The 14,750-nt window shown below is 48.9% G+C and overlaps 1 protein-coding gene across 6 annotated transcripts in view; it reads right to left on the reverse strand.

Annotated features, from left to right (window-relative positions):
• FAM193A (family with sequence similarity 193 member A) overlaps positions 1-14,750 on the reverse strand; it is a 176,575-nt gene that overhangs the window by 14,924 nt on the left and 146,901 nt on the right. For all 6 annotated transcript variants that reach the window (XM_060106859.1, XM_060106847.1, XM_060106841.1 and 3 more), the window contains 5 exons: positions 14,194-14,466; positions 12,380-12,653; positions 11,609-11,792; positions 10,337-10,567; positions 6,759-7,611 (listed from right to left, as the gene is read on the reverse strand). In XM_060106859.1, coding sequence (XP_059962842.1) covers positions 6,759-7,611; positions 10,337-10,567; positions 11,609-11,792; positions 12,380-12,653; positions 14,194-14,466 — 1,815 coding nt within the window. The remainder of the gene's footprint in view (positions 1-6,758; positions 7,612-10,336; positions 10,568-11,608; positions 11,793-12,379; positions 12,654-14,193; positions 14,467-14,750) is intronic.

Below are 14,750 nucleotides of genomic sequence, written 5' to 3' on the forward strand. Positions count from 1 at the left end.
TACTTAAAGAAATGATCAGAGAAAATTCAAGGTGCTAAATACTTTGATCAGTAAAAATGAAGGAATGAAAAGAAATGAACTCAATTCCCAAATCAAAAAGTTAGAAAGAACAATGAAGTAAAACAAAAGGAAGCACAGGAAAAAAAGATAAAAGTAGAAATTAATGAGGCAGAGAAAAAAACAACTGTGTATACCTAACTGATAAATCAAGAGCCTGGCTTTTGAAAATATTATATAGATAAACTATTAACTTTAACTGAGTCAAATATAATAGGGAGAAAGCACAAACATACAAAATAAGAAATGACAAGAGGAAAATAACCACTGAAAGAAATCTTTTTTTTTTTTTTTTTTTTTTTTTTTCTGTACGCGGGCCTCTCACTGCTGTGGCCTCTCCCGTTGCGGAGCACAGGCTCCGGACACACAGGCTCCGCGGCCATGGCTCACGGGTCCAGCCGCTCCGCGGCACGTGGGATCCTCCGGGATCGGGGCACGAACCCGTGTCCCCTGCATCGGCAGGCGGACTCTCAACCACTGCGCCACCAGGGAAGCCCCAAGAAATCTTTAAAAAAGTATGTACTCGGGCTTCCCTGGTGGTGCAGTGGTTAAGAACCTGCCTGCCAATGCAGGGGACACGGGTTTGAGCCCTGGTCTGGGAAGATCCCACATGCCATGGAGCAACTAAGCCCGTGAGCCACAACTACTGAGCCTGCGCGTCTGGAGCCTGGGCTCTGCAACGCGAGAGGCCGCGACAGTGAGAGGCCCGCACACCGCGATGAAGAGTGGCCCCCGCTCACTGCAAGTGGAGAAAGCCTTCGCACGTAAACGAAGACCCCAAAACAGCCCAAAATAAATAAATTTTTAAAAAAAGTCTGTACTTTGCAGTCATCTATGTAAGTAAGCAGAAAACTGGCTGAAAAGAGAATTTTCTACGGAAATACAGTTTAGCAAATTAACCTCAGTGAAGAAAGAAATACTTAAATAGACCAATTACCATAGAGGACAGAGAGAATACTATCAGGAAACTACCCCACAAAAAAGCACCGGGCCCGGGGCCTGTACAGGAGATTCCTATCAAATCATTAAAGCCTAAGTAGTCCCAATGGAAGGTGAATTGCTCTAGAATACTGAAAATGAAAAACAAACAAAAAAAGCTTCCTAATTCTTTATGAAGTATAACAGGTCTAAGAAGAAAAATTATGTTTAATCTCCGTAGATACTAGAAAACCTCTGACAAAATTCAACACTCATTCCTGATAAAATACTCAAGAAAAATAGGAATCGTTGGATATTTTCTTAACATGATAAAATATATAAACCTTACCCTAAAGCCAGAATCTTAATGTAGAAACACCAGACGTTTCCATTAAGTTCAAGAATGATGCAATTAAACAAGAGGAAACAAGAAGCATAAGAATTGGAAAAGGAGAAGTAAAGCTTTCTCTATTTGCAAATAGATGACAGAGTACCTGGAAAACCCCAGAGAATCAACAATAAGACTCAAACAATGAAATAATCTGCTAAGGTAGGAGATATAAAGTTAACATACAGAAAGCAATAGCTGTCATATACACAAATGACCAGTTAGAGGAGCACTATCCAATAGAAATACAACATGAGCCACATACATAATTTAAGGTTTTGTAGTAGCCACATTGAAAAAATTAAAAAGAAACAAGTGAAATTAACTTTAGTAATATATACTTTATTTAATTAAATATGTCCAAAAGATTATCATTTCAATATGTAATCAATGTAAAAAATTATACTGGGACTTCCCTGGTGGTGCAATGGTTAAGAATCCACCTGCCACGGAAGACCTAAACAGACATTTCTCCAAAGGAGACATACAGATTGCCAACAAACACATGAAGAGATGGTCAATGTCACTAATCATTAGAGAAATGCAAATCAAAACCACAATGAGGTACCACCTCACACCGGTCAGAATGGCCATCATCAAAAAATCTACAAACAGTAAACGCTGGAGAGGGTGTGGAGAAAAGGGAACCCTCCCACACTGTTGGTGGGAATGTAAACTGATACAGCCACTACAGAGAACAGTATGGAGGTTCCTTAAAAAAACTAAAAACAGAACTACCATACAACCCAGCAGCCCAGTCCCACTACTGGGCATATACCCTGAGAAAACCATAATTCAAAAAGAGTCATGTACCACAATGTTCATTGCAGCACTATTTACAATAACCAGGACATGGAAGCAAACTAAATGCCCATCGACAGACGAATGGATAAAGAAGATGTGGCACATATATACAATGGAATATTAGCCATAAAAAGGAACGAAACTGAACTATTTGTAATGAGGTGGATGGACCTAGAGTCTGTCATACAGAGTGAAGTAAGTCAGAAAGAGAAAAACAAATACCGTATGCTAACGCACATATATGGAATCTAAAAAAAATGGTACTGATGAACCTAGCGGGCAGGGCAACAATAAAGACGCAGACGTAGAGAACAGACTTGAGGACACGGTGGGGGCGGGGGGAAAGCTGGGATGAAGTGAGAGAGTAGCACTGACATATATAAACTACCAAATGTAAAACAGATAGCTAGTGGGAAGCTGCTGCATAGCACAGGGAGATCAGCTTGATGCTTGGTGACGACCTAGAAGGGTGGGATAGGGAGGGTGGCTCAAGAGGGAGGGGATATATGGATACGTATAGCTGATTCACTTTGTTGTACAGCAGAAACTAACACAGCATTGCAAAGCAATTATACTCCAATAAATATATTTAAAAAAAAAAAGGAATCCAATGCAGGGGACACGGGTTCGATCCCTGGTCCAAGAAGATCCCACATGCTGCGGAGCAGCTAAGCCTGTGTGTCCCAACTACTGAGCCTGTGCGCTGTAACTATTGAAGCCCGCACGCCTAGAGCCCGTGCTCCGCAACAAGAGAAGCCATCGCAATGAGAAGCCCGCGCACTGCAATGAAGAGTAGCCCCCGCTCGCCTGAACTAGAGAAAGCCCGCGCAGCAACGAAGACCCAGTGCAGCCAACCACCCCGCCCCAAAAAAAATATATATATATACTGAGTTATTTTAAATTCTTTTTCTTCATACTAGGTTTTCAAAATCTGGTTATGTTTTTACACTCACCCCCTCAATTTGGACCTTCCACACTTCGGTGCTCAGGGGTGACATGTGACTGGCTACTGCACCGGACGGACAGAGTTAGAAGGTATGATTGTAGAAAACACCCCGTTAAAATTAAAAGCAAGGAAGATTAAATACTTAGGAATAAGCTCAAAAAGAAATGTGAAAAATCTATAAGAGAAAATTTAAAACATTCCTAAAAGACATAAAGTAGACTTGAACAAATGGAAAAACTCCCCTTGCTCTTGGGAAGGACGAACAACATCACAGACACCAATTCTCCCTAAATTATCTTATAAATTTAATGTAATACCAATAAAGATATCAACAAGGTTGTTTTTTTCTTTTTTTTTTTTAAGGGAGCTAGGCACACTGATATCAAAGTTCTTATGGGAATACAAACATGAAAGAATAGCCAGGAAAACACTGAAAAAGGCTATGAGGAGGGAAGAGCCCTGTAAGTCATTAAAATGTACAGAACTTCTAAAGTGGCTAACTCAATGCAATAATGGCGTGTGAATGAACACAGAGGAAAAGAAGAGAAATTCCAGAACAGACCTGAGGACACACAGTGTAGCACACGGTGGCATCCTGAGTCACTGGGGCAAGATGAGCTTTTTAATAACTGGTGTTGGGACAACTGGTTAACTATTTGTAAAAGATAAAGCTGGATTCATGCATCATACGATACAAAAGAATAAACTCCAAATAAATGTATCAGGGAGCTAAGTGAAAAAAGTGAAACCACGCTAATACTAGAAAAAAACTTGGGCACATTCCTCCTTAACCTTCGTGTTAGTATAAACAATTCTGACAATTATTTAAAATCCAGAGGCAATACAAAATCAGTGAACTGACTATGTAAAGTAAAAAAGAAAACTTGTGCATGGCTAAAAAGCATTGTAAACATAGTCAAAGACAACTTAACGACCTCAGGGAATATCTGTAGCATGTAATGCAGTTAAAAGGCTAATATCCCCAATTCATAAAGAACTCTTAAAAAATGGAAGGAAAAGACCAAAAACCCAATTAAAAAATGAGAAAAAGATATGAATAGAAAATTCACAAAAGAGATATAGAAACAGCCCTTAAAAATATGACCTCACTGTAATTAGAGAAAAATGCATATGAAAACTACAGGAATAAGTGTGCCTAACAGATGGGTTCAAGTTACAAAGCCTGACAACACACTCTCTTGGTGAGGCTGTGGCCAAACAGGGGCTCCACAGGGTGGGAGTGCAATGCAGAGTTCAGAGGACCAGGCCACATCAACAAGCCCTGTCTGCACTGACCTCTGACCCAGCACTCCCACAGAAACACCCACACAGAGCACCTGCAGTCCGCCCCGCTGTGTGTCATTACAAACCCCGAGAGCGGGGCAGTGTCCAGCGGAGCCCACTCAGCACCTGAAACCACAAGGAAGGGCTGCAGAGGGCCTTCGGAATACAGGATGTGGGGAAAAAGCCACGGGGAAAGGCATCTCTAATATGTCAACCTTTTGTGTAAAAAACATAAAAGCAAGTAAGAAACTAAGTAGGAATGGAATAGGGAAAAAGAAATCAGGATTAAGGACGGGAAACAAAACAAAATAGATACAATCAGAAACAAAGGAAGCCGGCTGCACTTCCTAGGAGTCCCCGTGGCTGTACTAAATGTGCCGCACTAGGTCCTCTGCGGGGAAGAGACCTACCAACCCTCAGGCTAGAGAAGGAACCCTGAACAGACACCGAGGGCAGGTGCGCCGGCTGGTCTCCCACCGCGGTGGGAGCAGGCAATTCTGAAGCCACCCATGTGTCCCCCCAGGACCGCAAGGAAGGAGACACGCTGTGGACCGCAGGAAGGGGGCTGCAGGGAACGCAGTGGCACCGGAGCCGGACTGCAGCTGTCAGGGTGAACGGGTGGTTTTTACTGCAGAGATTAGATACCGAAAGACACAGATGTGGTGCTGGTGGGGGGGCACGAGTGCACATGTGCCCGCGTACACACACTCACTCCCCCTCCTAGGCCCTGCCAACCACACACCAGCAGCACCCAGGTCTGGGTCTCAGAGCCAGGACATCTAACTGTGCATAGAAGGGCTCAAAGCACAACGGGGTGCAGGGGCCACGCAGAGGGGGCTCCCACCGACTGAATCTGGGGGCATCGAAATAAACAGTGTTAGTAAAGGACTATAACCTATAGCATAAAGAAAGAATCCACTAACCCGCCCTTATATAAGTAATGAAGTAAATGAAAAAAATACATGGGGAAGGAGAGCTCTTCCTATAGAACGCTGAGTAAGAAATGGAGAAGGAATAACATCAGAAAAGTCACCATCATGTAGGCAAACAGCACAGTAATAATCCCCCTGGGCAATAACTGTCGTCGACGGATGCTAAAAGTAGTGGATGAATGTCCGATATGGCATAAGGGACTTGTCTCCCCATGAGACACTCCGGGTTAGCACAGGTCAGGTGTCAGCCTGGCAGAGGAGAGACGGGCCAACCGCACGCACCACGGCCCAGGAGGAGAGTTACCGCCACCGGGCAGTGTGCCTCCTGACTGCAGGGCACCCACCAACACAGACCTGTCACCCCCAAGGCGCTGCCGCCAAAGCTGCGTAATCTGAACCTGGCTGTGAAGGAATGGCACCAAATTGAAATTACTCTAGATAGTCGTTTACTCTAAAAAATGGATGGGTCACACTCTCTAGAGATGTCAGGTTGTGAGAAAGTGAGGAACTGACCCATTAAAGGAAATTAAAGAGATATGATGCGTGACCCTGGGTTGGATCCTGTGTCAGGAGAAAACAACTTTGTTTCCTAGGACATTAAAGGGATGAACAGAAGAAACATGAATAAGCCTACAGCTAGATAAGAGTCTTGTGTCAGTGTTAATTTCTTGATTTTAACAACTACACTGCGTTCCCTGCAGCCCCCTCCCCACGGTCCACAGTGTGTCTCCTTCCTTGCGGTCCTGGGGGGACACACGGGTGGCTTCAGAATTGCCTGCTGCCACCGCGGTGGGAGACCAGCCGGCGCACCTGCCCTCGGTGTCTGTTCAGGGTTCCTTCTCTAGCCTGAGGGTTGGTAGGTCTCTTCCCCCACAGAGGACCTAGTGCAGCACATTTAGTACAGCCGCTGCGACTCCTGGGAAATGCAGCCGGCTTCCTTTGTTTCCGATTGTACCCATTTTGTTTTGCTTAGTTGTTAAAATCAACAACTATATCGTGCCCCCCCATCTGTATCTTGCTGTATCTAATCTCTTGTTTTGAGGAAATACACACAGCAGTATTTCAGGGTAAAAGGACACCATGTCTGAAAGCACTCTCATTTGGTTCAGAAAAGTAACCAAGAGGGAGAGACAGGACAAAGCAAGTGTGGTGACATGCTGAGCTGGACGGGAGTATGTGGGAATCCTTCGTACTCTTTCCTGCAGTTTGGGGGAAGTCTAAAATTATTTCAAGGTAACCAAATATAACAACAATTCCTACGTGTCCCTCATGGCTGGTGAAGAGGCCACACAAAGCACGAAGCCACGACACAGATGGCAGCATCCACCTCCAGGAGGGATGGACCCTGAGAGGCACCCGACCCCGCGCCCTCCTCGTCCCAAGATGCCCCAGCTAGACACACGCCCCTTCCTGCTCTGTATTTATTTACCGATTGAACTGCTGCCTCTGTCTCCCTTCTTCTTCTTGCTTTTCTTGCTCTTGCCCTTGGGCTGCGGAGAGTCTGCTGGCACCGGCTTGCCGCTCTGCGGGTGCTCGCTGGGCGCGGCGGGCTCTGCGGGGCCCGGGCTGGGCTTCTCCTCCCGGACGTGGTTCAGCTGCTTTCTGTTGTTGTTGTTGCTGTTGACTTTCCTCTCCTCCCTTCTGTGCTCCGCCAGGGGCGTGAGGTCAAGCGCTCTGGCCTTTGCCTCAGCCTGGGGCCGGGACCGGGGCTGGGCCTCGGAGGCTCTGGGGGGCTCCAAGAGCTTCCTCGCCGGCTCGCTGCCCGCATTACTGGTGTGCTTCAGCTTCTGTCTGCTGCTTCCCTCCTTGTGCTGATGCATCATGTCCAGGAGGAAGGACAGCGGCTGCTGCTGCTTCCCGTTGACCCTCTTGGGCAGAAGGAGCTTGGAGTCTCTGGCGGCCACGGGGTCGGGGGTGTCCGCGTCGGCCCCCGGCCCCGGCCCCGGCCCCGTCTCTCTGTGGTCCGTGTATCTGCAGGGGGAGCGAGAGGAGGTTTCTGGGTCTTCGGTCGGCTCCAGCGAGCCGTTGTGGACGCGGTCAGAGCCGGGCGCAGATTCTGTGGTCGCCTGCAGACTCCTGGCAAGCATGTCCAACTTGGGACAGGCCCTCCCTGGCCTCTCCTTCTTCTTCTTTTTCGCGGCTCGCAGTGTCTGGAGGCCCTGGAGCCGCCGAAGCTCCTCCTGAAGCCGTTCCTCCTCCGCCTCCCGCCGCCGCTCCTCCTCTCGGAGGTGCAGGTGCTCCCGGGCCCGGGCCTCCGCTTCAAGGCGTGCCTTCTCCTCCAGCTGCCGACGTGAAAGGAAAAGGCAACTTAGGACAACAGTAAGTGCTCTAAAAAGTGAGACACGCACACAAAAGTGAGATAAAAACTGAATCGTGCGATAAGAATAGAAACCCTGAAAGGGGCTGTGATAGGTCAAAAGCTTAAAACACACCTCCATCAGAGCAGGGGGCGGTAGTCAACAAAACATCCCTTATAGCCTCTGACGCAGCCCCGAGCACAGAGGACAAGGTCAGAGAAGCTGCCGTGCTCCTGCCCTGCGTGGGCTCTCCCGTCTGTGCGTGGCAGGCGGGGGATAAACTGGACAATAACAAGACTGATCGCAAGGCAGCAGTTACACAGCCACAGAGGTGCCACCAGAACCTATCCAGGTGGGGAATGCTGCTGATGCGTTCATATGGGTCAAAGCAACATTCAAGAAAATGTGTACTGAAAAGCTCGAAATTTCTTTTCCCCACCCTAGCAGGTAAAATTCCCAATATATTTTCACTAGTGTGATAGAGCAAATGACTTCCTAAAATATTCAACATGATGTGGCAAACAGACAATGGTTATTTCTGCTGTCCAACTGGCAGGAAATTAATTTTCAACTCAAGCGAAGATTGTATTTTTTTAGTGACGCACATTCCAGGAGCATAAATGGAAAAGATTCCTTCCGATTAGAAAACAAACTAGGGACTTCCCTGGTGGTCCAGTGGTTTAGACTCCGCGCTCCCAATGCAGGGGGCCGGAGTTGGATCCCTGGTCAGGGAACTAGATCCTGCGTGCCGCAACTAAGACCCAGGGCAGCTAGCTAGCTAGCTAAATACATACATACATACATACATACATAAATTAATAAATAAATAAATAAAAATAAATAAATAAATAAAGAAAAGAAAAGAAAACAAACAAAAACCCAGAAAACAAACAAAAACCCAGTAAGAGTAAGAACAGCTCCTCCATCACTGGGCTCCAGTAAGGCTTATGCTCGTAAGAATCTTTGAAAAAAACATTTTGCATGGGAAAATGTAAAGGTCCTTCCGAATTTAAATATTTTTCATGATGTTTCAGAAGGCAATATTTTTAAGAGACAACTTGCTTGTTTTTCTAAATAACTTAAACATAAAATTAGGTTAAAAATTCAATGACAGGTTTCAAAAAAATGTAACTTGACAATTCAAGTAAAGATTATTTAAAATTCTTGCTCCATCTGTTAAAGGAAAGCTTTGCTGGAGGCAGCACCTGACAGACAAACTCCCGCAGTGTCTCCCGCAGTGGCCCCTGCAGGCACTCCAGGTCCTCCAGTCTGCAGGCCTGACCTGCCACAGGACAGAATCTACAGTGAATCCAACCCCGGTGTGTGCTGCCTTCATTTCAACAACCGGCCGGCCAACAAGAGACAAGGCAGCTTTGTGGGTCCCTCTGCAAACAAGGTGCTCGGCAGAGAGCACGAAGGGTGTGAGCGGGTGCCGAGGACGACCTGGGATACACCTGCAGCATGGTCTGGATCCAGGCCGCCTGCAAGGACAGAGGATAGGAGTCCAGGTGGGGGCAGCCCTGAAAGCACCTGAACCAGTCCAGAGGCTTCCAATGCAGCCCAGTGGCGAGTCCCCAGGGCCTCGGACCACCTGGGACCCCGGGCGCTGAAACACCCCTGTGTGGAGGACACACCTTCTCCCCACACCAGGTCTGGAGCAGAGGCAGGCCGCTCCCTCCAAGCCCCCTAATTAGACCTGTGGCCAATCCAGACCTATCTCGGGACTGGGGGTGGATACAACAGCGGCAGTGAATCCACTCAGTTCAATCACAGCTACCTTAAGAGTCACGGCAACTAAGTTGGAAGCAACACCACACAAGTGGCCCGACCCTGGGTCCACCGCGGGCACGTCTCCTCCTTCACAGGGGCCTCACGCCCTTCCAAAGCAACCCATCCTACGGTCAGAACCCTGTGGCTCTGACGAGTCCCCTCTGGGCACAGCCCACACCTGCCTGCTGAGGCAGGCTCGTGGAGCCTGACACCTTTAGGGGGCTGAAACCGGGAAGAACCTCCAAAAGAACTGGCGGGGGCGGGGAGGAAACCCTAGAGGAGATGCTGTTCCCATCACTTTCAACATCGCAGGAAGTAACGGATACAATTTCTCGCCTAGCGGCACAGTCTGCGCATCACACTCACGCATTGAGACCGCGCTCAGGTCCGGCTGCAGCTCACCACTGGGCCAGCCTCGCCAGTCTCGGCAGCTACTTGCTTTTATGGCAGCCCCCGCCCTAATGGTGAGGTGGCCGCCTTACTCTCGACCTCACTGCCATGTGCAGGCCCTCCTTGGAGTGGTACCGCCTGATCTTCCTCTGCCAGTGGGGCCGCTCGGGGCCCTGTACCAGCCTCGGGTCAAAGGCGCTTCTTCAGCCCTAGTCTCCGGAAGCCCACAGCGCCCTGCCCTCGACAGCCAGGGCTGCTTCCTCTGCTTTCCTGGGAAAGAAGTTCCTTTGACAGACAAGAGGCGGAGGGGCTGCTGCCGCCCTGACGCTGGCCAGCACAAAAACCGGAGGCCTGTTTTAGAGCCATTAACAAACCCCTGGCACAGGAGGGGGCTCCATGGCCTGAAAATACAACATGGGTCTTGAAGCAGCGTCCAGTTCAGGCTGGCAGGGGCGGTCAGGGGCTCTTGAAGCAACACTAGGAGCCTGTTGCCCAGCCCCAACCTCAGAGGCCCCCCTGGGAGGCCGCCTGGTGCAGACCTTCTGTTTACCTTTCTCTGCTTATGCCGTGCACGCTTGGCGGCCCGGGTGCTGCTCACTGGCTTGGTCTCCGAGCTGTTTATAAACTGGAGCAAGTCTTCCACCCTTCGATGGTCAACCACACTCTCCCTTTCTGAGAGCTGATCCGTTTTCTTAGGTTGCTCTTCTTTCCTCTTGGTCAGCCGTAAACGAAGCTTTTCCCTCATTTCTGCATAATTTCTACTTGTTGGCGCAGCGGGAGGCTAAGACAAACGAAAACATGACGAAATGCAAGTTTTAATGATTTTGAATATACCAAATTTCAGACCATAGCATTAAAAGTGAAATTTTTATTGCTCAAGTAACACATGTTCATCAGGAAAAGTAACTAAATAAAAGAAACAAATGGCGAGAAAAAGAAAAACCTTTCATCACCGATTACCCGAAGGTAGTATTTTGGCACTGACCTGTCAAGCTTTACATAGTCACAAAAAAATCTGGCAGAGGATGTACAACTATGTACACAAATGGTTATTTTTAAACTAAAAAAGAAACTATTATACATGCTGTAATTGATCTACTTTTTATGTAATATGGTGTGATTATCTTCTCACGTCAATAGATGTGTCTATAGTATTTTTCCATCCCCTCCCAGGTTTCCTTTTCAGAGCCGAAAAGACTTCTCACTGACTACTGAAAACACCTGCGTGAGTTGAGGAAATGCGGAGAGACTAAAGCAGAAAAAGAACAGCTCCCGGCCCCTGCTCTTCCCACCACCCACCCCAGACACCATGGCTGACACCTGCTTGTACGGATGAAATGACTGTCCTGGGACACCACACAGTATGGATGTGTCTCAATGGACTGTGCAGTCGAGCAAGAGGAATCTGCCTGTACAGGCTGTCCATTGTGTGGACTCAACAATTCCCACGCCTGGGTAGTCAGTAGGTCCTATCTAATCAGACGCAAAAATGCAGAGATGAAATACTCAAAACTAACTTTGGGCAAATACGTGTTATTATTTCTTTACGACAACTACAACCTAGAAGTGGAACCACCGTTTTAGACCGTATCTTGATTTTAATTATGCTCGCAAATGCTTTACACACAGTGTAACCATACCCTGAATTCAACCAGGTACATTATTCTTGCAAAGGAGTTTGCACATTTTACAATTCTAATTTAAACACGCAATTTACAAACATCCATGGCGAAACACTAATTTTACGCACTTAAGTGCGCTCTCCGGCACCTGCCCCTCCCCTGAGGAGGCCCTCCAGCAGAGGAGAGGCCCAGGCACTTACCCCGCCGTGCCCGAAGAACTCACAGTAGCAGCAGTCACAGTACTTGCCCTCCTTCTGGTTGGTGGAGGTGGAGGTGCTGGAGCTGTGCTCGGAGCAGCTGTCCTCGTCCGCAGTCTCGTCCCCGTCGTCCTGCTGCGGGTCATAGACGCCGTTCTCGCAGCGATGCCCTTCACAGTCGGGGTCGCTGCAAAACCGCGCAGGGCCCGTCAGCAAGCAGCCTGCCCCTCAAGGGGTGTGAGCATGGCAGGCGGTGGCCAAGGCGGTTCTTTCCTACCAGGCTGCCCTTGCCAACGAGGCGCGGGGCCTGCACGACCCAGGGGCTGAGCAGGCAGGACAGACGCAGGCCGGAGGGCACACCCAGAGGGGCTTCTCAGGTGCACACACACAGCCTCTCCACTGTCCCTCCCACCACCATTTCATCCTGGGGGATGTCAGGGCGGGGGAGTGGCGGCAAGTTCAAAGGTAACAAACACTGACTTTTTAAAGAAAGCTGTTGAGCGTCCACTGCATTGTTCTTTGCTCAGTGTGTAACAAACGCGACTTCAAAACACCCACGGGCCCCCTGCCGCTGCCGGCAGCCTGTGCACAGACCCACAGTGGCCCTGTGCTCTGCGGAACTGGCCGAGACTGGAGCCCGCCCCTCCCCACTGCCATCCTGGCTGGTGAGCTGCGAGGCCCCAGGCGCCGGAGTGTCTCGGGCGGTCCTGCAGGGTTAGGTCGCACGGCACCCATGCTGAAGCGCGCCGGCCTCCCCCGCCGGCCCGGGCTCACCTGCAGACACTGGGAGGCGCGCTGACGGAGCCGTCTGTGGTGGGGGCCACGGGAGCAGGACAGAAGCTCTTGCGTGAATCCGCAAACCCGGGAGAGGTGGCGGCCGTTTTGGGGAAGGACGGGGCTGCCAGACTCGCAAGGTGAGGCGCAGAGGCTGGAGAGAGGGCGGCGGGAGGGAGGGCGGGAAGCGGCACCAGACCTGTGGGGCTGTTTCTCGGGGCCGCCGGCACCCCATGCCTGTGATCCTCCTTGTTGATGCCGTGAAAGACGTCACCTGCGTTCAGAGATGCCAGAGTCACTGCCGCTGGCCAAGGTCAGGCAGACGTTCAGCCTTCTCTAGGTTAAACTTTTTTTTTTTAAACCAACTTTTGGTCTGAAAATGTTCAAATCTATAGAAAACTTGAAGGAACAGTACAAAGAATACCCATACACCCTTCACCTAGATTCAAGACTATTTACTATTTTGTTATATTTACTTCCTGTCTCTCTCTCTCTCTCTCTCTCTCTCTCACACACACACACACACACACACACACACACTTTACTGGTGGCTTAACATGTGGAAGCAAGCTGCACTCACTCCTAAACATTCCAGCCTGGACTCCTGAGAACATGCACGCTTTGCCGTAAACCTCGACACCAGCGCCAACTACAGACAATTAACCTCAAGGTGACATTCTCATCTCATGTACAACCCCATCCAGACTTATGGCCTCTCCCACAGTCCTTTGCAGGTTTTCCCACAACCCAGCATCTTTTAAACTTTCTTTCTTTCCTTCCACAATAGTGACATTTTTTGAGTTGAGGCCAGCTGTCCACAATTCTGGATTTACAGTCTCACGTCCGATTTAGCTGAAAATATTCTACGCACGAATCCTGCAAAAGTTATGCTGGATCTTCCCATCTGATTGCACAGGAAGCACCTAACGTGTTTGCTCCTGTCGGTGAGGCTACATCTGATCAGGTGTGCAGGGGGGCAGTCGGCACCTTATCTTCCCTTTGCAACCTGCCAGTCACCTGTGGGTGCTGCTCCCAGACACCGGAAATACTGCATTCCCCAAACTGAGATCCAACGTCCTGACGCCCATGAGGACGCTTACCCGGGCCCCTGTCACCGGCTGGCTGCAGAGCGGCCTTCTATCTGTACCGGTCTTGCATACGTAGTCGGCAGAAAGCTTCCACCCAGACAGCTTCCCACCTGACTCCCTCTTTTGAGCGTCCCGAAGGATTCTCGACTTTAGCTGCATGCTACAATCCGTTTCCTTATTCTTTCCGATGCTCAAACAGTCCTAACTTTGGCTAGTGAGGCCTCTCTGATCCGGCTCCCGTGTCTCTTTGACATTTGCCACTGGTCTCTGACTGCCCCCTTGCTTTCAAGCCCCCTCTTCGCTGTGCTCAGGTCAGACTGTGACAGCAACACCACCTCCACACCAGGGATCTGCACGGCAGCAGGGGATGCATCTCGGGCTGGTCAGCAGCCCCATCAGCTGACTCTCCATGAGGCTTCTACTTTCAGATGCCTAAAAATTCCTCCACGTGTTCAGGAAGCAACGACCTCTTCCTACCACAGAACAAGAAGCACAGAGAGGAAAGGCAGGACACAGTGTGGCAAAGCCCTAGAGAGTGTCAGTGTGACAGTAAAATTCTCATCAGAGTCCTAGAGGACATGCTCTTCATGCATGAGCATTCTTAGGTGTTAATTACACTGACATCTCTGGCCAGGCCGAGTGAAAGGGAATTACCGAGATGCTGAGGAAGAAGGAGCGAATACGCAGTGCCAACCCTGAGGGTCCCTGCGAGCTGGTGGGCCTTACCGAGGGAGGGCGGTCTCTTGGACGACACTCTGAATTGGCTGTTGCTTGACTGCACCGTGGTGGCCGTGCAGGACACGGAGGAAGTGGCTGACGACGTGGCCATCACAACTTTGTTTGCTTCCATAAAAGCATCTTGGAAATTGTACAAACATTTCTTTTTTGCAGCGTTTTTTTTCTCTTTACTATCAGGAACTGCAGGCGTTTCATTGCTAGATGGAGGTGGAAGAGCTTCAGGTCTTGTTTCTGAGAGTGTTGGCCCTAATATGTCATTCCCTTCAGAGAAGAATGGGAAAATTAAGGCTTCTAAAAGAAAGAGCATTTAGCTAAAACCTAAAGGACACCTGCTGACTAAACTGTTAACACTGGGGCTGCTACTAAGTTAGGATTCCAATGGGATGACACTAGTCAACTAGTTTTCATCTCAGAAGAAAAATTTATTGAGCACCTACTATGTGCCAATTCCTGTGCTAGGTGCTTTCCAAAAGTTATTTAATGTCTTAAAACTACTTTCTGAGCTTAGTACTATCATTCCTATCCTGAAGATGAAGAAACTGAGG

This window comes from Mesoplodon densirostris, chromosome 1 (genome assembly GCF_025265405.1).
Source record: "Mesoplodon densirostris isolate mMesDen1 chromosome 1, mMesDen1 primary haplotype, whole genome shotgun sequence".
In the NCBI taxonomy this organism is placed as follows: domain Eukaryota; kingdom Metazoa; phylum Chordata; class Mammalia; order Artiodactyla; family Ziphiidae; genus Mesoplodon; species Mesoplodon densirostris.